Source organism: Chiroxiphia lanceolata, chromosome 3, assembly GCF_009829145.1.
Source record: "Chiroxiphia lanceolata isolate bChiLan1 chromosome 3, bChiLan1.pri, whole genome shotgun sequence".
Taxonomy (NCBI): Eukaryota; Metazoa; Chordata; class Aves; order Passeriformes; family Pipridae; genus Chiroxiphia; species Chiroxiphia lanceolata.
In genome coordinates, this window is record NC_045639.1 from 110,230,065 (window position 1) to 110,257,052 (window position 26,988).

General features: G+C 43.4%; 1 protein-coding gene across 4 annotated transcripts in view; it reads left to right on the top strand.

The window, feature by feature from the left end:
• Positions 1-26,767, top strand: part of EVA1A (eva-1 homolog A, regulator of programmed cell death) — a 162,716-nt gene extending 135,949 nt beyond the window's left edge. For 2 of the 4 annotated variants that reach the window (XM_032684384.1, XM_032684387.1), the window contains 3 exons: positions 14,164-14,328; positions 18,000-18,173; positions 25,019-26,767. In XM_032684384.1, coding sequence (XP_032540275.1) covers positions 14,164-14,328; positions 18,000-18,173; positions 25,019-25,389 — 710 coding nt within the window. In that variant the 3' untranslated portion in view covers positions 25,390-26,767. The remainder of the gene's footprint in view (positions 1-14,163; positions 14,329-17,999; positions 18,174-25,018) is intronic. The other 2 variants (XM_032684386.1, XM_032684385.1) reach the window with 1 other exon arrangement.
• The last annotated feature ends 221 nt before the right edge of the window (positions 26,768-26,988 follow it).

Genomic DNA, 26,988 nt, shown 5'->3' on the forward strand with positions numbered 1-26,988 from the left:
TGAAGAAGCTGGAGGTGTGTTCAGTCAGAAAAAGAGGAGGCTTAGGGTGAACCTCATTGCTTTCTACAACTACCTGTAAGGAGGTTGAAGAGAGGTGGGGGCCAGTCTTTTCTGCCATGTCTCAAGTGAAAGGATGAGAGGAAATGGCCCTAAGTTGTGCCAGGGGAGGTTCAGATTAGATATTAGAAGAATTTTTTTCTACTGCAGGAGTTGTCAGGCATTAGAATAAGTTGCCACGGAGGAGGTGGTGGAATCACTGTCTGTGGAAGCATTTGAGAGGTGTCTGGATGTGGCACTTGAGGATATGGTTTTAGGGTGATTATGGTGGCACTGGGTTGATGGTCGGACAAGTTGATCTTGAAAGTCTCTTCCAAACTCGATCGTTCCATGATTGTGTGATCACTTCAGGCACCCACTGCTTGAAGGTCAGAGTCTGCTGATGAGGATAGGGTCATCCTTCCTACGTGTGGGGTCCTTTCCAGATCACAGCATCCCTCTTCCTCTACAGCCAGGTGCTTGTTGCCTGCAGATAGCTGTAGATACTATATATTTAGTCTCTGACCTTTCAGAAAGGTCAAAACAAAACAAAACATCCTCAGGTGACATCAAGACCCCACTGAGGAAGAAGAATCCTTTCTGCCTCTGAAGACTATCAGCAGAAATACAAAATCTGAGGGTGGACATTGTCTTCATGCATAGCAGTCAGCACCAGCCACTTCATTGCCTGCTTGGCCTGCAGGGAAGGAGGTAGGCTGGGTCTCAGACTTCGAGGCCTGGTTGATATCCCTGCTCATTGCAGGGGTTTGCATTAGATGACCTTTAAAGGTCCCTTCCAACCCAAGCTATTCTATGATTATACGAAGAGTCAATCTGACTGTTCGTGTTACCTCTGTCATTTCAGTCCTGTGACAGCAGATTTACAGTGTGGTACAAGCTGCATGAGGGCTGGTGCAAGACCCTGCTCTGCAAACTCCTGTGATTCCCCTTGAAAGAGCCTGGGAAACAAGTGAGATATCAGAGTTACCACTCATACCATTAGATGCCTGAGTTTGAATGATGTCCCAGCCATTTCACTCCTTTTGTCAGCCTCCTATAGGGAGACCAGATTGCTGATGGGGTTTGATTTCCAGCTCTGTGAAACTTGGCTGCAAATCAATATGTAGGTGCCTCCAAAGTTTACGTTGCTGTTGGGAAACTGGGCAGTCCTTTGCACCAACTGCTGTACAAGCACAAAAATGCCATTTCTTCTACATACTGTGTTTGTAATTAGTGTGCCTCTTTCACAGTGGGCCTTACTTTGAACTCTGTTTGTCTTAGACTTTCCATTACCTGGAACGTAATTGAAAGTGAATAATTTGCTCAAGGGTGAAGAAAATAGCTTTCAAGCAAGACTTTTTCTTAAATACATATTTTTTTCAGATAGGTTCTTTATTTTTCACAGAAAAAAGTCTGAAACAACAAACATGGAAAGCTCTGACTAGACAGAGCAGTGATCCAGTTTTCACCCTCCACTGTAACATTGATTTTAATGTAATGGTAGAGGTGTAAACAAAGGGTCGATATAACAGATTTCTACATGGGACTTGAAGTTCTTGCTGAACTGGGAGAAAGTTAGGAAGGAGGTTTACCTGAGAGTAAATGAGATTAATCTGTCTTATTCCACTAATAAAGCTAATGCTTTGATCTTTGTTCAATTACTTGTTTGTACTCCCCCTGTACCCAGGAGTTATGGTCATGAATCACAGCCTTCTCCTGCCAGGCTGAGGTCGGTTTTAATACTTCAATATCTGATATATCTCCTATCAGCAGTCTGCATCTGGCAGTCAACAAGTTAACAACTATTTTTCTCCTCTAGCTGTTATGATTCCATGCAGTTATTAGAGTTGGGGTAATTAAGGTGGATTACTTCAGTTTTTAAGTAACATGGATGGTTATTGGAATTGCAATTAATTACATCTTGTCCCTATAACCTGAGCAGGTTGTGAGGTAGATTTTATCCTGTGCAGTTGCATTGATAGGGATTAATTTTCCTTTGGAGGACTGGCAAGTCTTATTTGTGAGGTGAGCAAATTCTGAAGAATGTGTCTTTATGGAGATGGGCAGTGGCTCTTCTGGTATGAACAAGGCTTATCCCAGCATGGGACAGAAGTGCTTTGAAGGATTGCGTTTATGAGTTTCTTTGCTGTTTACACGGTCTCATAAACCATCCCTGCCTATATCCCCTTCAGGAAATTTGTTTGTTAAAGGTTTACTTGTTCAAAAGATGTTCACAGCCTCTTTGTGTTGGATTAATCCTTTCATCTGATAAGATACCAGGGTTGGTGGGTTCAAGATATGCAGTGGAGGGAACAAATACTCCAATACAGAGCATTATATTCCACTTGAAAGAAGTGGCAACTTAAGCTGAGTGCATGCCAGATAAAGAATCTGCCCTGGGTTCAAGTTGCTAGCAGCAAAGGTATGTGTTGAAATCTTCAATTTTTTTCTGAGTCCTAAAAAAGGAAGCCTAAAAATAGAGGTCCTACAGTACGAAGTGAATTCCTTGGCTATGAGTTAGCAATCTGCATTTCCTACGGAATATGTGATAACGAACACTTTCAAACACATGGAAGGTTAAGACGTGTCTCCATTTACACTTTTTAAGTGGCTGAATTCAGTAATTTTGAAATGTGAGAGATGCCAGTGGATGGGCCTTGCTACCCAAACAGGCAGAAACTGGGCTGTGCTTGGCAAAGGCCACCAGAAAGAGGGAATTGCTGACATTCCCAGAATGAACCCCTGGGGCTTGGCTGGGGTGGCAACCTGGTGAATCAGGTATTACAAGTGGTCAGGATCTATCAAAGACCTGCCAGTCTGTTAGGGAGGACTCGAGGGAGTTCCAAGTAGTCCTGAAATAATTTATGTAATAATTGGTGGGTAGAATTTGATTCAGGATTGTTTAGCTCTGTTAAATTTGGAACAAATGAGATAAGCTTTTTGCCCAGCAATGTCCTACATCTGAATATATACATATATATAATTTACATGCTTGAAGCTCAGTCTTGCAAAGCCTTACTTATACTAATGCAGGTATTTAGCTGAAGTGGTTAAACCGAGGGATTAGTCAGCCTACCTGTATAATTGATGAAGGGACAAATTAACTACCTCCCATCCCAGTAAAATGCCTTCCATTAGGTGGCATGAATTCAGGTCTCATTTGTGATGGAGATATTCATAGAAGTGAATCTTAATAACACGTGTGAAGGTGGAAAAGAACAGACTGGTGTGCATGAAATGTCCTGGCTGAACATTTCATGAAGCCTAATAGAAACAAACGCTTAGCTTTAAAAAACTTGTGTTCTCTTGAAAAAAACCCCAACCACTATTAAGTACTGGAAAGCTGCCACAAGCATCCAGCACTGCGTATTCCCACAGTTTCTTTCCAGTGCTCCCAGACTGTAGCTGCAGGGCAAGTTGCATAAGAGTGTAGGGTAGGTGCTCGGTAACATCCTTGCTGGGCTATAACAAAACCCTGGCATTGTTTTCCATGGTGTGTATCTGCTTTTATGTGGCGTCAGGAAAGTGACTATAATTTGCTGTTTCACAAAACTGGCAGTTACTCACAGTAGCAATTGTAGTAAGATTTGGGCTTACAGTCCTTACTGCTCCCTCAGGATATGCATGGAAGCAAGATGATGCATGCTATGTGTTTTTCTATCAGAAAAATAAATAAAATAAAATACATAAACCATGCAAAGAACTTTTCACAGTCTCCAAGCCAAATGATTTAAAGCTTACGCTGTGTGTTGGAGAGGTTCTGCCTGTAAATGTACTTCTTTGAAAAAACAGGGGAGGTTTAATACTCTCATAATTAAAAAACATCTATAGGGTTTTTCCTCAAACTTTCCACTGTGCTCAGGAAGTCTCAATCCCAAAGGAGGATGTCTCACAGGTTATGACTATGTGAATGGAAGGATTTATATTGAAAACAGTTTTGCCACTTTGTTCACAGATCCTTGGATTTCAAGTTTGTTAGTGTAGCCTGGCTTCCATAAGCCAAGTGCTGAACCACTGAGGAGCCAGTGATCCCCACACTGAGTTCTGGATCTCAAAATAAATTGTGTTTTTGTTCAGTAAATACTGATCTGCATTCATCTGTATATAACTGAAGGGCATTTAACACTGTAGCTGCCTTACACAGTTTTGTTCATTCCTAGTATTTACCCCAGTGTAATTGATAACCTTTCCTTGTGCAGGGTTCCCAGTTTGGGCATCTCATGGGATCCTGAGAATTGCCACGCTAAGTCAACCGTGTGACCAGACAAAGTTACTGCCTTTAATGGCAGAGGTTACCAGCTGCTTTCTGATGACATTCCTCAGCTCCTGCTATTAAGGCGCCCCTATATATTTGGGAAAAAATTCTAGTCCCTTGTCTAGTTCTCTGCTGTTTGATTGCAGAGAGGAAAAGCTGATGGACTGGTAAAGAACTAGCACACACTGTTGGTTAAGTAGCACTTAGATAAAAAGAAAATATTTTTGTACAGAGCATAGTTTTACTGCTGTAATTACAAACATGTTAATTAGGCAGGGAGAGCAGATGGGAAGAATCTCCTGGCTGTGCCTGCCAGCAGACACCAAGACAAAACATGGGGGAACATCCAGGGGTATGCTGGTTGTAGTTTTTCTTAGAATTAGGGGTTTTTTTTCTGGATCACTTTTCTGGTGCCTCACAGGTCACAGTGGTCTATGGACTACAGAAAGGGTGATATTGCTACAGAGATGGGCACAGGAAATTCCCTAGGTGTCTGTCTTGGTCAGTAGTCTCAGAGGAGAAATGATATTCCTAACTCTTGGAATATAATGGCTAGATCATATCAGGCTAGCTGTTGGCTCAGATGATGAAGCATGAGGCTTCTTATGCTTTATTCAAATATTTAGGCAGTACAGTGTAGCTGTAGGTGTTGTTTTCCCTGGTACCTTCCTTTCCTGTTGGAGCTTTGGCTTCCCTGCCATCCCTTTCCTGTCCTTGGTAGAGGCTGCCCTGGCTTCCCATCAGCTCTAGAGTGCTTCAGAGCTTCTGACCCTTTATTCCACCCCTTTCTCCTTACTTTGTCTTGGATATCCTTGCCCAGGCTCTCATTTAAGTGTCTCACAGTGATATATAGTTCTCACCCACCACTACCTCTGGATGTGTAGTAATAAAGATCTCCAAGGGTGTGTAGATCTCCCTGACAGTGCTTGTCTATACTTCACTGAAATTTAAGGGAGTATCTTCTGCCCCAAGTTTTATGGTATTGGTTGCTGTAACTTAGCTGATTCCTGATAACTTGCAGAGCTGGAACCACTTGGGTATGTGTTGGCATCCTGAGCTTGGAGACTCTCCCTTGCTGGTGAGCAATTCCTCATATGAGCAATGCCCTGGCTCTGGATCAGCCACACTTGAACACACAATACTTGCTACTCTGTTGGCATCCTCCTGGGAGCCACATATTATGTCACATACTTTCCTGAAAAATAGATAAGCTGCACAAAGGACTTTCTGCCAAGCTCTATAGCCTAAATAAGTCACAACAGTTCTGTACTTTGAGTAATATAAAATAATAAAATCTTGCAGTGTTAAATGTTTGATTAAAATGAGTGAACATGATGAGAAGAAATAGGAATTGTGTCAGAGTGTGAAATTTAACATTACTCTGTTTTGATCCAAAGTCGAGTGGGTATACTTAGAGCACTGCATAAAATTACAGTCTGTAACAAGTCTCCTCTGAAGAGACCAACAAATGAGTATCCAATAAATGCCAAAGAAATCTATACACGAGTGGACTGGTGTGTACCAATGGAAGTGTGTGACAGATGCAGCCCAAATACAGGGAATAGGGAACACTGGCAGAATGATCCTGACTTCCTTACTGATCTTATTCTTCTGAGCCTCATGGAGAAATGATGCAGCCGTACTGCCAGAGAGGTCCTACAGCTACAGCTGGCAGAAGGTCCCATGGGGGATGTAACTGAGCATGCTGGAATTTGGACAAGACTCAGCTTGAGTCTCATCCTCCTCAAGATGAGCTGTCTTGTGAAAATGGAGACTCTCCTGACTTTGAGAGCAGTCAGAAATCTGCCAGATGAAAGTAACTCTTTGTATCTGCAGGTATCTCTTACAAGGCTTTCTTCCTTTTGATCCATTTTTCTTTCCAAGTAGAACATGTAGGGAGCAGACTGGTGCATGTGATGCTTTCCCATGTGCCCTTTGGAGACCAAAAGCCACATCAAGCAGGAGATTTATGAGTTGCTGGCAATAGATGCTTCATATTCTGTTATTACATTTAAGACGATGAAAGAAGAACAATGACTTTCAAGGCTATGAAAGCAGTAGGAAAACTGCCTGTGGATAGATCGAGCACATGCATCATTGGGTAGAAATTAGGGTGTTTATAGCTTCAAATCCTGATTTGGAAAGTTCAAGATAGAAGAAAAATGTCTGAGTAAAAGATGTGAGGCATTTTGTAAGATTTCAACTCAGATACACTCAGGAGAATAAATCCAAAGGTAACATTATGATTCATTAACTATCCCTAATTAGGCTCCTAAATTTAAGTAGACAGAATCTCCCCTGGAGGCTTTCAAAGGCACCCATCTTTCACTGTTGATGATACAGGGAGCTTAGGAACATAGCTTATTTAAGGAGGACTTCTTCCCTAGGTACCTACAGGGCATGCTTGGGTTGAGTTTCCAGATTAGGCAAACTGGATCTTTTAATAAGTTTATTGCATATCTGGGCAGGCAGAAATCAGAGGAGTCAGGGGAAGGTGCTCCTGCTGCCCTGTGCAGGAGGGGGAGAGGTTGGGAGGCAACAGTGCTCGTGTTTGTCTCTGCCCTGTGGAGTCTTGGTTGGAGGTACGCTGTTTCCTAAATCTCCTTCATCTCCTAAAGCCTCTCACATCACTGGGCCATATACCTGCAAGAGATTTCACTGGGAGGAATGGTGAGACTGGGCTAATTCATGTTGCGTGGGCTTTGTTTCTGGGCTGGAATCGTTTCCACTTCTGAAATCACTTCTCTGGTTGTAGCTGCATGAGAAAAAGATAAGCATGTCCTTTTCTGAGGAGAGCAAACAAGAGAAAGGGTTGTCTGTATTGTATTTATATTCTTATTGCACAACATTTCTGTAGTTCACTGCTGTCAGGATATACAGTAAAGGGCAAAGCATCTGGGCTGTCTGAGGAGGAGTCTTGGCAGAGTTTGCGTGGGTTGCGTCAGGCGTCCCAGCTTGTACTTTTCCCCACCAGCCCCAAAATCACCAGCAAAATAGATGGATTTCTGCTTCAGGCAGTGTCTGGAGGGAGGGGCAAGGAGGATGGCCCTGGCACAGGCTGTGGGCTTGGGGAGGTGTAGGTGGCTTTGGTTATGACAGGGCTCTCTTCCCAGACAGTGTCACTTGCTTTCTGCATGGTGCTTGGAAGTGGACTTACTGTAATTGGTATGAGTCACTTCCTTGTTATTGGTGGTTTGGAACCACTGTGCCTGGAAAACATGCCTGCAGGAGGCTGAGGAACTCCCTCTTTCTCTTGGGTTTTGCATTTGGTTTCAGGATTGCAGACTATATTGATACTGGGTGAAAAAAATGCCTTTTTAAAAATAACTGAAGGAAGCTGGAAGCTGAAGTCTGGACCACTTGCAATTGTTGAGCCTCTGCTCTATTTTTTTTTTTTTTTTGAGAAATGAAGGTTTTTCATGGCAGCTTGTTGATCAAATCCCAAGTTTCAGACTTATGGCCTGTTGCACATAGTCCTTTCATGTCTCCTGTTGTCTCCTGGGACCCTTTACACTTCTTGTGTAAATTGTACTATATATTTACTCTAAATATGATATGGCTTTGCAGACAAAGAAGAGAGGTGATGTTGGGTGCACTCAGCCTTTTCCGTGGGGATGTTCATGGAGACATTTTAAGAGCTGTAGGATCTGATCGTCTCCTATCAAATGATTATACTTATATCTGACCAAAAAAGCCCCCTTGTCAGAATGTCTGCTGTCAGATCAGGACTTGAAGGTAGACTTTGGATGTCTGACGTGACACAAGAAGAGGCAAAACCTCTTTCAATGTGATGCAGAAGGTGCTTTATTCACTTGAAAGGGGCTCATCCAGCACTGAGTTACATAGGGCATGGGCAACTGGAAAAGGTTTCAGCTTGTTCCTTGGCCATGTCTGAGACCCTTGGGAAAAAGCCAAGGGGGTAGGTTGTGCCTCAGTTTGCTTTTGTTAGTCAAATTAGCATCTCCCACCCCCATGTTTCTGGCTACACAGTGATGTTAGTGTTGTCACCAGGTGCAGAGTCTTCTTATGTGATTGTATTGTGTTATTTTATGGTCTGGCACAGCCAAAATCTATTATTTTAATAGGCATTGTTGACTGAGTGTTTAGTGAATTTAGGTTTTACAGCACATAAAACACTTTTAATTCTGCAATCTGAGAGAGCCACATACCATACATGTGTGCAAAGGAATTACTTTCTTGTGATAACTCAGAATCATGAATGATCCTATTACAGGCTGGATGCCATGCATTTTCAAGTCTCAAACAAAAATCCTTCAGAGCTGCTCCCTCTAAAAACCTGCAGTAGTTTATACTGGGTGTTTACTCACAGGAGGATTTTTTTTTTATTATTATTTTAAATATTCCTGGCCCCAACCTGCCCAGATAAAAGGCTTGATTGTAATTTTCCTAGGTGAGGGAGTCATGTTTTCAAATTGCACTCTGCTTCAAGCAGGCTCAGGAGGATTTGCCGAAGGTCCTGCAGATCTGCTTTAACCATTCTGAGCTTTGAGAGCAAACCTTATGGGCTGGAAATGCACAGGAAAATATACAGCAGAGTACTGGAGAATGACAACCCCCTTGCCTGAGCTTTCATTGATCCGCTCCAGTTGACTGATGTGCATATATAGTGAAGGTGGAGGTCATAGGATAATTTCTTCCTGGGAGTGGAAGTCTTTAAGCATGTTTAGGACTGAGCAAGTATCAGGAAACACCAAATTATCAAATTAGTGAAGAGAGGGAATGGTTTTGAGTACAAGGCTGAAATACAGCGAGCATCAGCTGGTTTTCTTTATTTGGCACAGACTCCCTCTGTGAGATGGGACAAATAATTTTGATATTTAAACCCTTTTAAAACTCTGTCCCTGAGCCAATTCCCCACCCATAAAATTTGGGGGCTATAGCATCCAATGTTTTGATTAGGGAAATAATATATTTCCTTAAATTAAAACACTCAGCAAGATATTTGAAAAGAATTCCTCAGAAAGAGCAATATTCCTCTGAAAATAATATGTTGTGGCAATTGGTTGAATCCCCAGGATTGGAGTGTTTAAAACTAGATAGATCAACGTAGTAGAAAACACAGCAAATTATCTCATTACGACCTTTTAGGACCTGAAGGGGACCTACAAGAAATCTGGAGAGGAATTGTTTACAAGGACATGCAGCGATAGGACAAGGGGGAATGGCTTTAAACTGAAAAAGAGTATTTTAGGTTGGATATTAGGAAGAAATTCTTTACTGTGAGGTGGTGAGGCACTGGAACAAGTTGTCCCAGAGAAGATGTGGCTGCCCCATCCCTGGAGGTGTTTAAGACCAGGTTGGATGGGGCTTGGAGCAACCTGGTCTAGTGGAAGATGTCCCTGCCCATGGCAGGGGGGTGTGACTAGATAATTTTTAAGGTCTCTTCCAAACCATTCTGTCATTCTCTGCTCTTGATGAACAGAGGTGAGGTATCTGCTGGCCTTTTCCTTCTCTTAGCGCTGTTATTTCAGAATGTGGCTGCTTGTAGACACAGTAACTTTTTCTTTTCATCAGCCTTCGGTTTTCTGGCCACACAAGAGAGTGCTTGTGTGAAAATCCCAGGAGAAGGAGTCTCCACCAAGTACAAATAAGGATACTGTCAGCAGCACCAGCATGTGCCTTTTCACACTGTCCTGCTGGTTGCTTGTACTGACTCTGATGGATCTCTTCTGCCCATGAGAGCACACTTGATTTTCCTTTACCCTGTTCCTGCTGGGGGAAGGAGAGGAGGGGGGAAAGTGCCAGGCAGTAGAGGAGAGGTTTTGTTGTGAGATTGGTACCATTAATTCATTGCAAATGGGTATTGCAGGTCTTGGTTTGGGAACTGGTATAAATTATTGCTAGCATGACATTGATTCAGACAGATGAGCAGTGGGAGCTGGTAGCTAGCATTGCTTTTAAAGCAGACACAGAGGGATTATATAAGGACTTGAAAACCTGTAATGTCAGAGGAATGCTGTTCCAAAAGCTGCCTTGCAGATTTATAGCCTAGAACCAACTTCTGCAGGTGCCTTCATGGAGTGTCACAGTGATGGTGACACTTTGCTCTCCAGATCAAGTCCTGGCTGACGTGGAGTCCGTGTGGTGATTCCCCAGTTAGACCCCGGGGTGGGTGGCAGAGCAGGGCTTGCGATTGGAAAATTACATCTCTGCTCGTGCTGCTCAGCTGCCCAGCACGAGTTACTGTAGAATTTTATCTTTTGGATAAATATCCATATCTCAAGGCTGACTGCTACCCCCTGAATGACTGAAAGTCCCCAGAGGTCCCTATAACAACTCTTTTCCTCTCTTCCAGAATATCCCAGCTCATTTCTCTTGTGCATTTTTAGGTGCAGGGCTCCTGACTATGAGGTGTGTTAACACTTTGATTGAATCCCTCTTTCTTCCCCTCTTGTCCACATACATCACTTCTTCTGCTGACTGAGTTGCTTTAACTTCTCTGCTTGATTGAATGGAGCAGGCCAAGTGCCAACTCTTTCCTGCTAGGATTTCTGTGCTTAATACTGAGATAAGACTAAAATCCCAGGTACTTTTTTCTGCTGCTTTTAATAATAAATAACTTTTCTTGACATCTTGCTTCAAATCATGCCATGCTTTGTGTCAGATGCACTCCTCTCTGGAGAATTTAAGGAGGGCATTTCAAAGGAACCAGATGTTTAATCTTTCTTGTCGAGTTGGCTGCCACACAGGAGCTAACTGGAAATTGTGAGGTGTTTTACACTTGAGAAAGGCTTTCCATTTCACGGTCTTTCTAAATCAAAAGAAAGCTGTGTATTGGCTGAGCATCATATAAACCAGAAAAAGAACAGACTTGCTGCATGCCATCTCTCTGTTTACTCTTTGCAAAGATGGACCTTGCCTGGCAAAATGTCCTCAAGATGTTTATGGAGTCCACAGAGAAAAATGATCCCTTGAAATGGAAAAGTCCAAGGTTATATGCTGTAGACATCCTGTGTTGCACAAAGTTGCTTCCAGGGTTTTAAACTGATCTAGTTGCTGAAGTGAAGACAAGCACCTCTTAGGATTTTTGAAAGTACCAAAGGGTGTGCTAATCGCGGATGTTAAGCACATGCCTGCTTTTGGGAATCTGTCCTCATAGCCATCTGTGTTTTAAGGCACCAAATGACTACTTGATAGTCTTCTTACTTCCTCAGCTATCCCAAAGAGATGAGAGCACAGCCCTACTCCAGTAAGGTGACAATAAATAGTCTCTATGAATGCTTCCCTGTTAATACTTCTCCATTTCTGCTCTTCCTTGGGATGCTGTTGACCAGTTGCTGACTGATTTAACAATGTTTTGCTTTACCTGACTCTTCCCCTAGTCCTGTAGGTACCATTTGAATGGTGGTGGCACAGATGCCAAGGTGGAAAAGTCATAGCTCAATTCCCTGGGCATGCTTAGATGGTGTTAAATGTAGAAAAGATGATGTTTCTTCCTCCTACTTGACTCAAATGTTTAAGTGTCTGGTGGTGTCACATTTTCTAAGAAAGATGCAGGCTCACTCAGCCTGTGTTGTGCCCTGGAGATGGTCATGAGTGCTGGGAGGTGACAGTAGATGTTTATGAAGAAAAGTAAGACTAAAAAGTGAAAGACTAGTCAAAACCTGCTAAAAAATTGTCTTTGTGTCCCTTTTGCTTCATTTTCTTCATTGAATGCCTATCAGTGTGTTACTGGGATGCAGTTTGGATGAAACCTGTGTAAAGGAAAAATACCTTTCAGGTCCTCAGTCTGAGATACAGTAATAGAGCAATTTATTTTTGGAGAGTGCTGAGCTCTATGCCCTCTGGGTCCCTTTGTGTGTCTCGAATTAGGCACTCAGAACTGCAGTTCTCCCTGCCTATGGTTTGGTGGATAATCTCTGTTCTATTCACCTCCTCCCCAAACTTTCTGATATTTCCCTGGCACAGGTATCCTCCTCACTCCTGTCTAGTTCCTACCAGGGGTTGTGTTTCTTTTTCTGCCTTCCAACAATTGCCAATTCAGGATTCACTAGAAACCGCTGTGCCAGCTCTTTGATATTCAGAAGCTGTGGGGTTTTCTGTCTGTTTCCTGACCTAGCATGACTCTACTAATAATGGAAAAACTTCAAGGCTGATGTCCTGGGAGCCTAAATCAGGAGGTCAGTCTGTAAGTCTCGTTACAGTTTTCTTTGCCTCAGTAAAGGCAGTAAGTCGAACATAATGTAAACAAGGTGGTTGGATCACTTCACCCAACAGTAGTAATGTGGTGGGTGATGCAGGCAAATTTAATGGACATGATTAAATCTCCTGTTCCAGTCTGGCAGCTGATTAGCTGCAGGGGGCAGGCAGGAATTTCCTTTCTGCTCTGGAGTTGCACTCTTTCCAAGCCCTCCTTCATGCTTCTGCCAAGCATCTCAAAGTGCTTTGCATTTTTAATTATGCTTCTTAACGCCTCCGTGAAGAGTGGAGATGAGAGATAGTATGATCCCAAATGGAGCCATGGGACAACTGAGGCACTGGGAGGTGGCAGCCTGCTTGGAATGAGAGAGGTTGGTGCCGTTAGACTTGGAGAACGGGGAGATGAGCATCCCAGAAACCTTCTCTTGGGGTTCATGTTGGTCTACTGAAATTGTGCCTGGTTCTTAACAGTCTGTGTCCTTAACATACTTAAGTTTTGGTTGTCTGCTTTTATGTATATATTAATATGTAGTCACTGATGGGGAAATAAGTCTTTCTCCTCTGGAAGTTTTAATTTATTTTTGTCTTTCATCACTCTCTTCCTCTGATTTCTGAACAGAACGGCCTGTATATGTGTTTCTTATCTTTGTATGGAGAAGCACTTTGCTCTGAAATAGCCTGAGGTACTGGCTGTGGCTGAGGCAGAGAACTGGTTCAGCTCTGTAAATGACTCTGTGCTTTGTCCCTATGGGGGAAATTAGTGAATTTACTGTGTGGGTTCACCTTCAGAGGGTGTACCTGGAGGTAGCTACACCGGCTTTTATTTCTTTACCTGAGATGTACAGCTGAAGAACTGGCCTTGCAACGTCGAGGAGGAGAAAATACTCTTATTGAGGCGTGCTTTGATCCAAAGAGGAGACCAGAGATGTCCAAAAAATCTGTCACATATTAACTCATCATCTTGCCTGCATATTGCTAATGCTGTGGCTGACAAAACACTGAGAGCAGTAGTGATTAGCGGAATCTTCACCCTCCTCAGGGTGGTGGGAGTGGGCCTTTTGCAGCTTACTTACAGCCCTAAAGCCCAATGGGGAACAGTGTATTTCGGATCTCACGGGGTGGGGAGCGTTTCTTACAGGTGGGATTTTTTTACTTTTGTGGTGGATGATTTAAGCTTTATGATTTCATGTGAACAGCATCCTCTAGAGTCTGGTTTTGTGAATATAGAGTGGACAGAAATCTTTGATGTTCAGGCTTGAGCCAGCAACTTCATGGCTGGAGAGAGGCAGTGTTTCAGGCATAGCCTATAGCTCACACTGCTATAGGGCATCCTGCCCAGCACCCTGTCATGGTAGGAATAGAGGTGTCTTCCTGAAGTGCTCTGAAGCTTAGGGCTGAGGCCAAAGTCTGTCTTACTAGGCATTTAAGTTTCTAAGATATGTGACTAAATAAAATGTCTGAATCTGATCCTTAGCCTAGTCTCAAGGCTTAATTGTAAATAAGCAATATCTTAATCACTTTATAGTTTCCAGCATTCTCTCTGTGCTGGCACTTGGAGAGCATTCATCGTAGTGGAAGATGAATGTCTGTTTGGGCTGCACATGGTGTAATTAAGTATCAGCTGAGCCCGTAGCATAATGTGACAATTCTCGTTGTGACCAGCTGAAATAACTCACTCTAACAACTGTGCTCTTCTTACTCCTCTATTTCAGTTCCCAAGAAGCTTCTGCATGAAACTCAGCCAAGATCAACCAATTACCAAGGATATCAGAAGCCACATTTTCCACTGCAGCCAAGAGTGTTTGATCCCAATGTTATAGGGGACGGAGTGTTCCTTTCTGATGTCTCTCCTTCCAGTATAGGACGAGCTCTCCCAGGTAGCTGTGACTATTGTGATGTTGCCCCAGACTTAACTGTGTTGTGATAAGTGTTCCTTTCTATCTCCTCATCTGGATTTCTCTGTTGTGCTCAAACCCCATCCATGTCACAGTCAGAAAGGAAGCTTTGAGCTCTGATCAGTGACGGGCCAAAGTGAACTGTGAAACTGTTCAAGAAACACTGAATTTCCTGAAATAGCAGTCGTGGCCATGCATGTCAAAACTCATCACAGAAATACTTTGCAGACCTGTCTAATACAGTGGCAAAGGAAAAAAAAACCCACAGGGAAGAGGCAGTAGATCTGCCTCACAGGGGATGGAGAAGTTTTGAACTGAGCTTTGAAATATGATGCTATTTTCATAAAATGCAAAGTGAAGAGATGTGAATGAAGTCTCAGGTATCTATAGGGATAGGTGAGTAGAAGGAAGAGGTGCTGTATGAATAAGGGAAAAGCAGAGGTGAGCATGTGTTGGGTTACTCGGTGGGTTTGCATTGTTTCCCAACATACAATGGATAGTATATGGCACTACTGAAATTTCCAACCTGTGCTCCCAGAGGTTCAGCTCTAGGGTGGGTATGAGCTAAGCTACCTTGTCTCTGTCTACACTCCTGACAATGTTAATCTGCAGCTTGGATAGTCAATCCACAAATAATTAAGAACTGACAATAACAAATTTGTCCCTTTGGAGGCCTTACTGAAAAATCGCCAAGGAAAAGAATTTTGAGTTAGCGCGAAATAAATATTGTGATCCTGGAGGTACTTTTAAACAAAAAAAAAGATATCCTGAACTCATTTTCATTCATCTAAACATTTAACTTCAATAAGTGACACCTTTTATTTTGTTTTCACATTGTTTATTCATTCATTTTCAGAATATGCACCACTTTTCAAACAAAGATGTCATTTTGAAATTAAAAGCTAAAAAAGTGTTTGAAAAATAACAAAGCAAATACTTGGACATCTTCTGTTTTGTTTCTCTTATTAAAACTATTTGCTAAGTCAGCCTGGTATCATGAATAACTTCTCCTGTGTTTATACTGTGGTGTTGGGCATATTATTGCTGGCTGAAATAATTTTGCTCAGCTTTGGTTTAAATTCATGGAGAAACCATTCAAGTGACTGGGAACAGCTAAGATGGGTGAGGAGAACCAGTAGTAGTGAGCTGATTAGGCATAGACAAGTTTTCCAAGCTAGCAAGGAGGAAAGGGGATGTCTTCTGTTATGGTCCTGGAGCAACTTGTGGGGCCAGGGAACCACATAGTTTAGCAACACATGGCCCTTGTGAAATTGTGTGTTTGTTTTTTTTCCTTCTGCATAAGTCCAGTTATTTTCTGTCTTCCATGTCTGTGCTTGTACAATCCTGCCAATGATAAAACCAGTTCTGTGGTTTTGTGGTGTTCTTTGCTGGAGTTTAGTGTATGCAGATGAGTATTCATTTAAAACTGGTTTGATTGCATCTCTTCTTTGGATAAGTTAGAAGTTAAAAAAAAAAAGGTTCTTCTACGTCTCACTTGAGAAGTGTCTTAAATACACTATTATCGCACAGTGTGGTTTACAAGGGATGCATCATACCCAGCAGAGGTGTCCATCTGACATATGGCTATGAAATATATATGTGATTATATCCTGGAGGTGCCCTTCATTTATTGTGAAGGGATTTTGAATTAACCAGTTCAGACCCAGACCTCAGTAAGGACGCATCTCAGGCAAGATCAGTTATCCCCATATAAATGTGTAATTTGTGATGACCTGGGGTGTTTACCTGGCTTCTAGAAGGGTGAGAGTTTCCCCTAAATCATACCTGTCATCTCTACATGGATGTCCTCCATGGGATGTCTTAGATGGCTATGTATGAGCAAATACATCAAGCTTTAAGTGTCTGCTACAGGGAGAGCTGAATGGCTTTCTGATATCCCTCAACTAATATCAGGATTCCATTGCCTAAGTTTAGATGCATGGTGCTACATGAGTTGCTCTGAAGTATCCAGGTTTTAGGTTCAGTTTTTAGAAATGAAATATTTACCCTGCTTCTGTGGATTTCTTTGGAACAGTGGTAGGGAAAAATTCAACCACTAGTACAGACAGATTTGCCAGACAGGGAGAATAAAGGAAAGATTAGAGGGCACATTAGTGCCTACATCTGAATTGAAAGATTTTTTTAAGACTTTGCTATTGGTTTCCTGCTGAATGTGCCCTTGACCTTCCATGTCCCATTGCCTCCATTTGCACGAGTGATCCACAGTGATTTCTAGTCTCCTAAAGCAACAGGTTCTTGGAATATTTTATCCGTTGGGATATGAGCCACCCATGTTTAAAAACTTTGCTTGAAGGCCAATCATTAACACCTTGGTGGCCTTTAACATGTAGGTTTCCCAAGGCCATGCAGCTATTCGGTGGCAGAGATGCAGCAGCACCCGCATTCCTTGGGGCTGATCTCTTACAGCGACACCTGGACAACCATCCCCATCGCGTCTCCTCCGAGGCAGATGAGGAGTTGGCATCACAGCGTGCACGTTCATGCACTCAGTCCCTCTCCATCCAGTATTACCTGTTCTGTTTGACACCCCTCACTTTCTGTTGCTGCTTCCCTGGGCTGAGCTGCTTCCTGGCACCCACAGCAGGAAGCTGAAGGTGACATCTCACGCTGCTGGGTTTGCAGGGAGAGGAGACAGATCAGGCAGCCAATGAACAAAGACCATCTCGCATCATGACTGCTGACAGAATGCCTTTGTATGTATGGCACTGGTGGCACCACTGGAGGTGGAGCTGGCAGTCTCCTGAATTTAATACCTGCAGATAAGTGGGAGCCTGGTGCAAGTCTGTGATTTTACAGAGCGATGCTTGCTTTTGTTCAGAACTAGACACCCAGGGAAGGGAGCCCAAAAATCTGTAATAACTGCAGTTAAACACTCGCGCGGATGACAGAGCTGCATCCTTTGCACTGACTTTTTCCTGTGTTGAAAACAATTAGAGTTTTGTCAGTAGGGGGGTGTCTGCCTGCAGATCAAGGTGCGGGGAGCCCTCAACAGTGAGGTGATAAGATCTGAAAGGGTCTCTTTGAGCCTCCTGGAACGAGCTGCCTCCTTAGCTTCAGTCTTCAACAAATAAAATCAAATCATTAACCCGTGTTCACTCACCTCTCCAAAGGGGCAATGGTGTCTAGGTGAAATACAATACGAGCAGGCTTCTGAAGGAAGTCATAAACCAAGGTCTGCCTTTCCCCACAAAGGCTGGAGAGAAAGCCCGTCTATTTGCCAGGTGTGGATGGGTCACTACAGTGCGGAACCGGCAGAGGGTTGCTGGCTCTGCCTGTGTTTCCCAGTCCTCCTTACAAGCTTAGCTGAACCCACTGTTGATAAAGGCTCCTTTGATTTACATAAGAGAAAAGAAACCTGATTATGTATTTGCTGTAGCGTAGATGGGTGTGTCTAAGGGGTGACATGAAACAGCAGGAGATGGGGGAGAGAAGATGATGCCTGGATGCAGGCAGGATATGTGCTCAGCTGAAGCTACTTGAGAAGGTTTAGTTACCCCCCAAAAAAGGGCAAATCTGTGTGGCTTGCTCTTGAGCAGCTCCAGATTTCTGAACACAGATGCTGACCTGGTGGGGCTAGGGCAGGGTAGGGCTGGGTCACGTTCATCGTTCCTCATTCCGTTTCTGTTTCAAAGCAGAGAAGAAGAAAGGGAGATCTGCCACTTTCTACCCTCTAGACAACACCCCCCTCCTGCTTCCTGTGGATGAGACACAACCGCCGGTGCTCACCAGCAGCATGGAGCCTGTGGGCGTCAGCACGGAGATGGCCCTGCTCAGCAACATCCTGGCAGCCTATGCCTTCATCACAGGTAGGTCTTGTGGCTGCCATCTCTCTGGGTTCTTGCAAGCTTTTTGAAGACCCACATTTTGCAGTCGCCTGAGGCTAAATCTGCCTCTTTGAACTGCTTATGTATTTAATTCGTCTCTCTGCAAACTCTCCCTTGAAAGACCTGACCGGGGCAGCTCTAGCAGGCAGTGTATATACCAGAGTTTATTGTGCTCTGCTTTCCACTGGATTTACTCTCATCTGCAGTTAAGTACAATGTAATCTTACATGTGGTATTATTCCTAATGCTTCATTTTCCTGGAGATCAAAGCCTGGCTCATTAGGGAGGCAAGCTTGTTGTCCCTTAATTTGGAAAATAAGCGGCACTCAGAACATTACACTGCTTAAGAGAATTTGGCCTATCTTCAGTAGAAGTGTGAAGATGAAGTAACTTGAGAATCTACTTAATTGAATATTTAAATTTAGTTTAGAGTAAGATTTCCTTGGATCACAGCTTATCTTTCACCCACATATATCTTTCAAGTAACAGAGGAGCAGTCTTCTAAAAAGATTCACTTTTTAGTGAATCTGGTCACTACCAGTACCACTGGTAGTGACAGGACAGCAGAGGCAGGTGATAGAGTGCAAATATTTCCCACAGCATGAGGTGCCTTGTCAGCAGTAGGGATTGCCTACACTAGTTGCCTACATTAGTTGAAGGAACTAACCCAAAAAACGGAGGATAGAGGAGCACTGGCTGAATAGCATCAAATGCACTAATTCAGCATATTTCAGGCCAATTTCTGCTGCTTTCCCAAAAGGAAGGCCCTGGTGACTGTGTAAATAGCCTCTCAAGGCAGAAAATACTATCTCTGGTCACTTTTTTCTTGGGTGTCTGTGTGCCATTCAGTCCTGCTAATTCATTAAATACTAGTGCATTCCTGGTGCCTTGCTCTTGATCTTGGTGAGATGCCACCATGCTGCTACAGACAAATGTTTGGATTTGAAGCAGCTAACTTGGGCTTTGCATTTTGGAATCACTGAGTAGTAAGAGTGTTTCTACACATTACTTAGTGAAGTGTCATTCTAAAAGGACCATGAATGATTATACGAAGTTCTGCTCTTCTGCACATCCAGTGGTGTCATCAGGATCCATCTTTTCATGACACCTCTAAGAATCTGGCAGATAAGGTGGAATTAGTGGTGTTCACAGAAGATAGCTGAGTAGGGTGTATTTTTTTCTTGTGTGAGTTTCTCTAAGGAAAAAATACAAGAAACAAGCCTTGAAGAAATCTTCTGTCCTATGCACTTCTCCCTCCCTTACCTCCAACTACCACTTTTTGACATGAAAATACCCGCATTCCCAATCTTACTATAAAACAAAATGCTCTTAATATCGTGTTCCCCATCTGAACAGTAACAGGCAAGAGAAGGTTGTGGGATTTATTGTCAGGGTCAGTTGGGACTATGATTCAGAGCTGCTGACCATCCCCCATGGACTTTGCTTTCATTGATCACAGCAGAACTCTTTGACTCTGCGTTTTTCAGGGCACCTCCCTTTCCTGAGGTGTCAGTCTTGGAAGGAGCCTCTAGGTTTTACTGTAGCACAAACAGCTTTAACTGTCTTATTGCTGGGGATTTGCTTTATTTGCTGTTGCTTGCCCTCTCATGATGTGGTGTCCTTGTATTGAGTTCACATTCACTGGATGTCACATAGATGAAGTGAGACCTCATGACTTTGGTTTCTCAGTTCAGGACCTGGTTGCTCGTGTTTTCCAGTGTATCGTAGAATCACAGAACGTTTTGGGATCACAAAAGGAGGGACCTTAAAGATCATCTAGTTTCAATGTTCTTAACCATGGCTGTTAGATGGGTTTTAGACTCAGTGATATATATATTCAGTTTGTTGCTTATTACAAAAATAGATGGACCTCCTCATGGATTGAAACAGCAGATGTCCTAAACCATCTTTATCTGCTACATGTAATTTAGCCCTCTGCTTTTAGCAGAAATGATGGATTTGTCATGATTTTTGGCTCAAAACAGGAGCTTGCAGAAGAAAATTGTAAATAGGCAGGGGCGACATAGAAAAATGTTTTTTTTTCTTGTGGCAGAGGGTCGTGGATACCCTCAGACACACTGCAGGAAAAAGAAGCTATGAGCTTGGGCTATTTCATAGGTGAAGTGAATGCTTGAAAAGATGATCCACTCTGCTACTTTTCCTGCCTCCTGGTGCTGGGATATCTCTTAGCCTGAGGAGAGCATCCACAAATGGTGGGATCACTTGTGTGCTCAATGCTGTCCGCATTTTCAGCACAAAATGGCAGTTCTGGGTGGGCAGCTGCAGACGAAGAGTCTGCAAGCTTGGTCACTTCCATATGCAGAGTCTTGTGGTGCACAGAGGGGAGAAGTGCCAGTACTAGTGAAAGCCTCCGTACTCATTTCCACCATCTTTTTGACTGATGTTCCCATATAAAAGTTGGGAATGTTCATATGGACAACTGAGTAGTAAAAATCACAGCACAGCAGGAAACAAAACTTCTTTGCAGGAATCTTGATTTGCAGTTGTCATCATGGTTAGGTATCAAAGCCAGTCAGGTGTTAGTCTTATCCCAGCTTCCAGAATCTGTTTCTTCAGAACCAGGGAGAAAGTGTGAACAGTGTCAATTAGGAGCGAATTTAGTAGCTGATCAAACAGATAAACATTATTTAGAGTTCAGTCTTGCACAAGACTCAGACATACCCTTAATTTGAAAGCTGATTATAGAATTAGGTTTTTAACTGGATGCAATCTCTGCCTACAAACCTCAGACCTGTTATTTGTTGTGGACTTGTTCCAAAACTTGCCTGAGTGTTTGGAAAGACTTCACCAGACTCAGTGACAGCTGGAACAGTCTTTGCAGTCACAGTCTATCAGCAAGAGCAGAACCATTCCTCATGCTTTTGTAAATATTAAACATTTAAATTGTATCAGAGCTCTTCCAGTGCCTCCTTCTTGGGCAAGGGACTTATTCCAGTTTTGTCATTGCACTCAGGATGAAGTGGTTGGAGGGAAAACTCCACAAATCCCTGTTTTATTCTTCTTCCATAAACAAAGCTTTGCTGCCAAGGTGTTAACAAGGGGCTTCTAAAATACAACCCAGGAGATATCATTCCAACTTTTAGACTGCTTGGCCTGAGCCTTAGTAATAAGGGGCTCCTGGAGAGCTGCTTCTATTCTACAGGGGGATTTTAACAGCCTGTGGGGCTAACGGTAAGTTCCCAGGGAGATATTGCTCCTGTTTGTCTGGCCATGCTTAATGCTGCACCTTTTACTGAGGGCCCTCTGAAATTTTCCTCCCAACTGAGGTTTCAGAATGCATGAAGCCATCACAGGAAGCCAACAGCGTTAATGTCTTGATTGTTGTTTATTTATTGAAACAATTTATTATAATAGCAATAACAACCTTGGCCTGTGGCATTTCCTTGGGAATTGATGAGAGTCTGGGCTGATGCTCCCAGCAGATTGTTAGCCCTCAGGAAATAGGCTCTGTAGTTGCTGCTGGTTTGGTTGGAAAAATAAAATAAAATGTGTTTCTAATTTTTGGCCAGTTTAAGTCCCTAGAAAATGGTGGCTTTTGTATAGAGGGTTATATAGAGCATATATATTTGTCTGCATGGATTAAATTCAGGCTTGAATCAGTGACATTTTCATCAATGCTTTCAACCAAGAAAGAGAAAGACAAGGAAGGGGAAAGGTAACCCCAGCTAAAGAAATTGATGGCAACTGGGTCCTGCTAGAAGCTCTCAGCTGTCACCCATAGCAGTGGAAGAAAAAGCTACACTGGTTAAAATCTATGTGTTAATGAGTGTACACACACACACATATGAACGTATATCAGAATTATGTTAATTCCTGCTACTGATGTCCATACACTTCTTAAGAACTTTTTTTCAAGTATAATGAGTGTTTTGAGGAGCTTCAGTGTTGATATGATGAATCTGACCTACTTTTGAGCTTTTGGAAGCTGCTGAGCATCCATTTGCTGAAGAGGTTGCCCCTCTTGGTCTTTACAAGTAGAACATGCAATGGGGGAGGCTCTTGAAATCACTTATGGATTGTCAAACTGCTAAATCTATGGTATTGCTGACTTGGCTACTTCAACTGAGAAAAAGCAGATTGAGCCCATGGTTTTTAGCTTAAGTTGCTCTTTCTGCTGTGAAAAAAAAAAGAGATGCTGCTGCTGTGCAAGTGGAGTGTACGTATGATAAATGCCAAGACTGCAGTTGAATGTAAGGTTATAGCTTTGTGAGGAAATCCAGACAGTGTCTCAGATATTGACAGAGTAGCTGTAGGAGCTCATAAATGCCACTGGAGCCCAAAGATTCAATTACAACCATAGTGCTGCACGAGGGGCTGTGCGTACAAGAAGGAGCAGGGGATGAAAGGTGGTTACTTAAGTAGCAATCGAAGTGCATTTTGTTGATGAGCTGGATACAGTAGCATGAAAAAAAAAGAGTGTGGAGGAGAAAGGAAAAGCAGGACACGGGCAAAAACAGGGGCGCAGAAACCGCATGTGTCTGTGTCTCAGGCTCCCATCCATGTTTTTTTTATGAGTTGCTTTAAAGGAACAAGCAGTGGAACTAATGCAACCAAATCAAGCCCACGTGTGTGCAGAATGTGGTACTCAGGAAAGTGTGCCTGGTGTCCTGTCAGCCAGGCAGAGCCGAGGCGGGCTGGACCCAGTGCCTTCTACTACCAACACATCAACTGTGCTTGTTTGCTCTTCTCACACTTCCAAGCTCCAGGTGTCCCCAGAGCCCTCCTTAGGGCTACTTGCAAAAGGACCTTGGTGATTAGTGTCCTCAGTTACATTGCACATGGAAGTAAAAGTGTCATCGGGAGTGATTCTGCTTTCCCTGGAGTTTTCAAATCTCTGAAATTTAAGCCACTTCTTCACTGTTCACACAAGACAGATGGACAGCAGCAGCAGCTTTGCTACTGCACAAACAAGGCTGAAGTTTTAATTTGAGTCCTGTCTCCTGAGTTCAGGGTAGCCATTAGCTTCATTGGAGCAAGGATTTCACTGGCCAGGCTGCTACAGGGGTCATTGGCACATCCTTCATGCCTGCACTGGCATCTTCTCTTTTACCTTTGGATTTTGAATGTCTCACTTTTGTCAAAATATCTTAGTTTAAAACCTTTGGATTTGATCTCACTTGGCTTTCCAACTAACTACTGCAGCATTTCATAGAATGGTTTGGTTGGAAGGAACCTTGAAGATCATCTAGTTTCAACCTCCCCTTCAGGAGCCCACTGGCACATTCGGTTTAGTGTCCTGTTTGTTGTGTCACAGCAGAGTTTGCAGGAAACTGGTCCACCTCTTTCACTTTTTAGGCTTACTGAAGGTGTCTGCTGCGCTTTCCTCCTCCTTTTTTCTCCCTCTTTTCAGCCTGATTTTTTCCCCATGTCATCCACATCAACCACTCTTGCATCAGTTTTATGTTTTATTAGCCAATTTTCAGACTGTCTTGACATCTTCCTCCACCTTGGCTTGTCAGTCACCTTTGAGATTCATTTGGGAGAGAAGTGAAGAGCACAAAGCTGTTTTGTCTCTGTAACTGTTCCGTGAGCACATCCAGGCACCAAACTACACACTACCTTGAACGGTACATGAAACAGTGTTTGGGTTCTGACCACAAAATTAGAGAATAATTTAGGTTGGAAGAGGCCTCTGGGAGTCTTCCGGTCCAACCTCCTGCTCAGAACATGACTAACTTCAGATTTAGAGCCAGCTTTGAAATTAGAGCAGGATTTTGTCCTGTTGAGTTTTGAACATCTCCAAATAGTCTCCAGTTCACCTTCTGCAAACTTTACTTTAAGGAGACCAGCTGGAAAGGGCAGCTTTTAAAAACACAGTGGGGGAAGTGAAAGTAGAGTGTAGTCTTTTAGCTACAGAGATCTTTCGAGGCCAAATGTCAGGCTCTCAGCTGTTACAGATCCATCACTCAGTTCAAGGGAATAAAACTCATCTGAGGAACTGACTCCATCCTTCAACTCAGGACGCTCAGCAGACACTGCAGAGTAGAGCTGGCCTTGGCACTTCTGCTGGGTTCACCTTTACCCATTTAGTGTGCCTATAAAAAAGGTGATTCAGCCCAGGGGAATTGCAGTTACAACATTTATGATAATTACACTTCCAAGTAGTCCCATGGAAAAAAAAAAAAGAAAAGAATGTGGTAAATAAACAAGATGGCCTAGTTTGAAAGGCATTGTGGATCCTTTGGAGTCCTGTTATATCACCTCAGAAATGTGGCTATGCAGGATTCATCCTGTTAGTGCACTGACTCCAGCTATGCCTGTGGAGCACAGGTATACCTTTTGGTGGTCTGGGCGGGAAGCCAGCACACTTGCCTTAGATAAGCAAATGAAACTTATGAATAAATAATATGCATTTTTTCCATACTGCCAAGCCTCCCATTTCAGCTGGGCCACAGCACAGAGAGCATATAAAGTTTTCTAATCATCTTTATGCCTGTTATGAAGATAGTGGATGTGACAGCAAGATGCACTTACCTGCTGCTGGGTGTGCAGCATGCTGGTGAAAACCCTGTGAGAAATAGCTTTTAATTCCGTGGACTGCTCTCTTGCCTTCCAGACAACTCCAAGACACGGCTGCAGCAAAACCACATTCTGCATGTGGGCAAATGCCTTGGCAGCAAATCCACCGTTTAAATTCTCCTTCCTGATTCCCTCGGGGGGAGGAGGCAAAGGAGGGCATGGAAGTAAAAGCAGTCACTGGAAACTCTGCCCCTCCAGAGACCGTGCCCGGTGTGAGCATGGAAAGGCTGTGTGTGTTCTGTTCTTTTGAGGGTTGTTCTTGACCACCATTTCCTTTCTCCTGCCAGAAAACCCCGAGCGGGCTGCCCTGTATTTTGTCTCTGGAGTGTGCATTGGACTTGTCCTGACCCTGCTGGCCCTGGTGCTCAGGGTGTCCTGCCGGACGGACTGCAAACGTTCCTCCTCCAAAAAGCCTCCTCGGGAGCGGGAGAGCGACAGCGACAGCAGTGACAGCGACGACGATTCAGACACCACCTCTGACCTGTCCGCCCGCAGGCACCGCAGGTTCGAGAGGACTTTGAACATGAACGTGTTCACTTCGGCAGAGGAGCTGGAGCGGGCACAGCGGCTGGAGGAGCGGGAGCGCATCATCCGGGAGATCTGGATGAACGGCCAGCCCGACATCCCAGGGACCAGGAGTCTCAACCGCTACTACTAAAGTGATTGGGAGTCCAACTGTCCTGCCCTGCGCCCTGGGGCTGCTCCACATGTGATAGAGGAGGGGGGGTGAATATTTTGTGGGTGCGTCCCCTTTTCCTATCAGGTGTGCCACCGAGAGTGGTGTGGATGGACAGCAATAAAGCTTTCCCCATCTCCTTCTCCCCGACGCGTTGCTATCACCCCTCTTCATGGATACTTTCTGGTTTCAACAGAGGTGGTTGCCAACTTCATTTCTTAGTAGCAGGCAGGAAGGTGACAATTACAGTCCTCCCACATGGGATATGGTGTTCAGCACGCTGCAGTATGAGTATTCCTCTCTTGGCTGAGGAGAGAAGTCTCCCAGGAGTTGGTTTTCATTTAGGATTTTTTGGTTTCCCTTTCCTGAGGACTGTGGGAGCACTATGAACAAAATGACAAATCTGGAAAGATGATTTGAGGAGGGAGGGGGAAGTGCATCCTGACGGATTGTCTTGTGACTTTAGAAGCCATGAGATTACCCTGATTAAAACCCAACAGCAAATATGACTTGTTAAGAACTGTGGGGTGGGGGGAGGGGGATTCTTCCATCGTGAAATCATCTCGGTGCTTGGATGTTCGCCATAGTGTATTCAGTTATTTATGGCTGTCTTTTCATCTTCCTTTTCAATGGGAACATTTAGTTTTTTTACTGACACCTCAGGGATAAAATCCTATTATTTTTTTGAGTCTGTTCTCCCTGCTGGCCCCTGTCAAACACAACCCAATCCACCTCCAACAGTGAAATTATGGTAATATAAGAGATGTGTCAGTGACTGGTGAGAAGTTAGCAACCTCAAAGAGGTTGAAAAAGGTTTTCTTTTTGTTTTGTTTTAAATATATATATATATATTTGAAGATGCTGCACAGGAATGTGCCTTATTCTTTTTGTTGTTGTTGTTGTTAAACTACAGTTTTCCTATGGATAGCAATGCACAATGTTTTATATATTTTATTAAAAAAAAATAAAAAAAATAAAAGGTCTGTGTTTACCAGAGGAAAAATCAAGACAGAAGAAGTCACATATGACAACAAAATGGGTAATAAATGCTAAATAAACTCTGGTTTGCTTCAATGGGTTTGAATTTGCATCCTCAGTTTTGGCACAAGTGTTGCTTGAGGGAGATGCTTTAAAAGAGCAGCACACCTCTGCAAGCAATCAAGTCTGATGTTTTCTGCATGCTGGAAACTGGAGGCACTTTTTTTCTTTGGCTACAGTCCATCAGTCCACTTCTGTGGTGTACGTGGGCAGGAGCAGCTGAGCAGTGTGGTGGTTCTCAAGGGGCCACCCTAAAGCCTACCTATCCCCAAGACTCAAGTCATAGCTGGGCCAGAAGCAAATGCTAAATGAACCAAAAAAACCCCAAAACATATGCAAGAAAAGGTGCAATGTTTTAGTGCTTCTTCAGTTGTCCCATGGAGTATTCCATGGGATATCACCACCATGCTCACACCCAAGTGCCAGTTCACATCACTTCAGTCATAGGACTTGCTGGTTTTAACATCTGTGTGACACTGCTGTCACCTGCATGGCTTTGGGTTTACTCCTCTCTCTTAAATAGGCATGTTAAGGGTTATATAT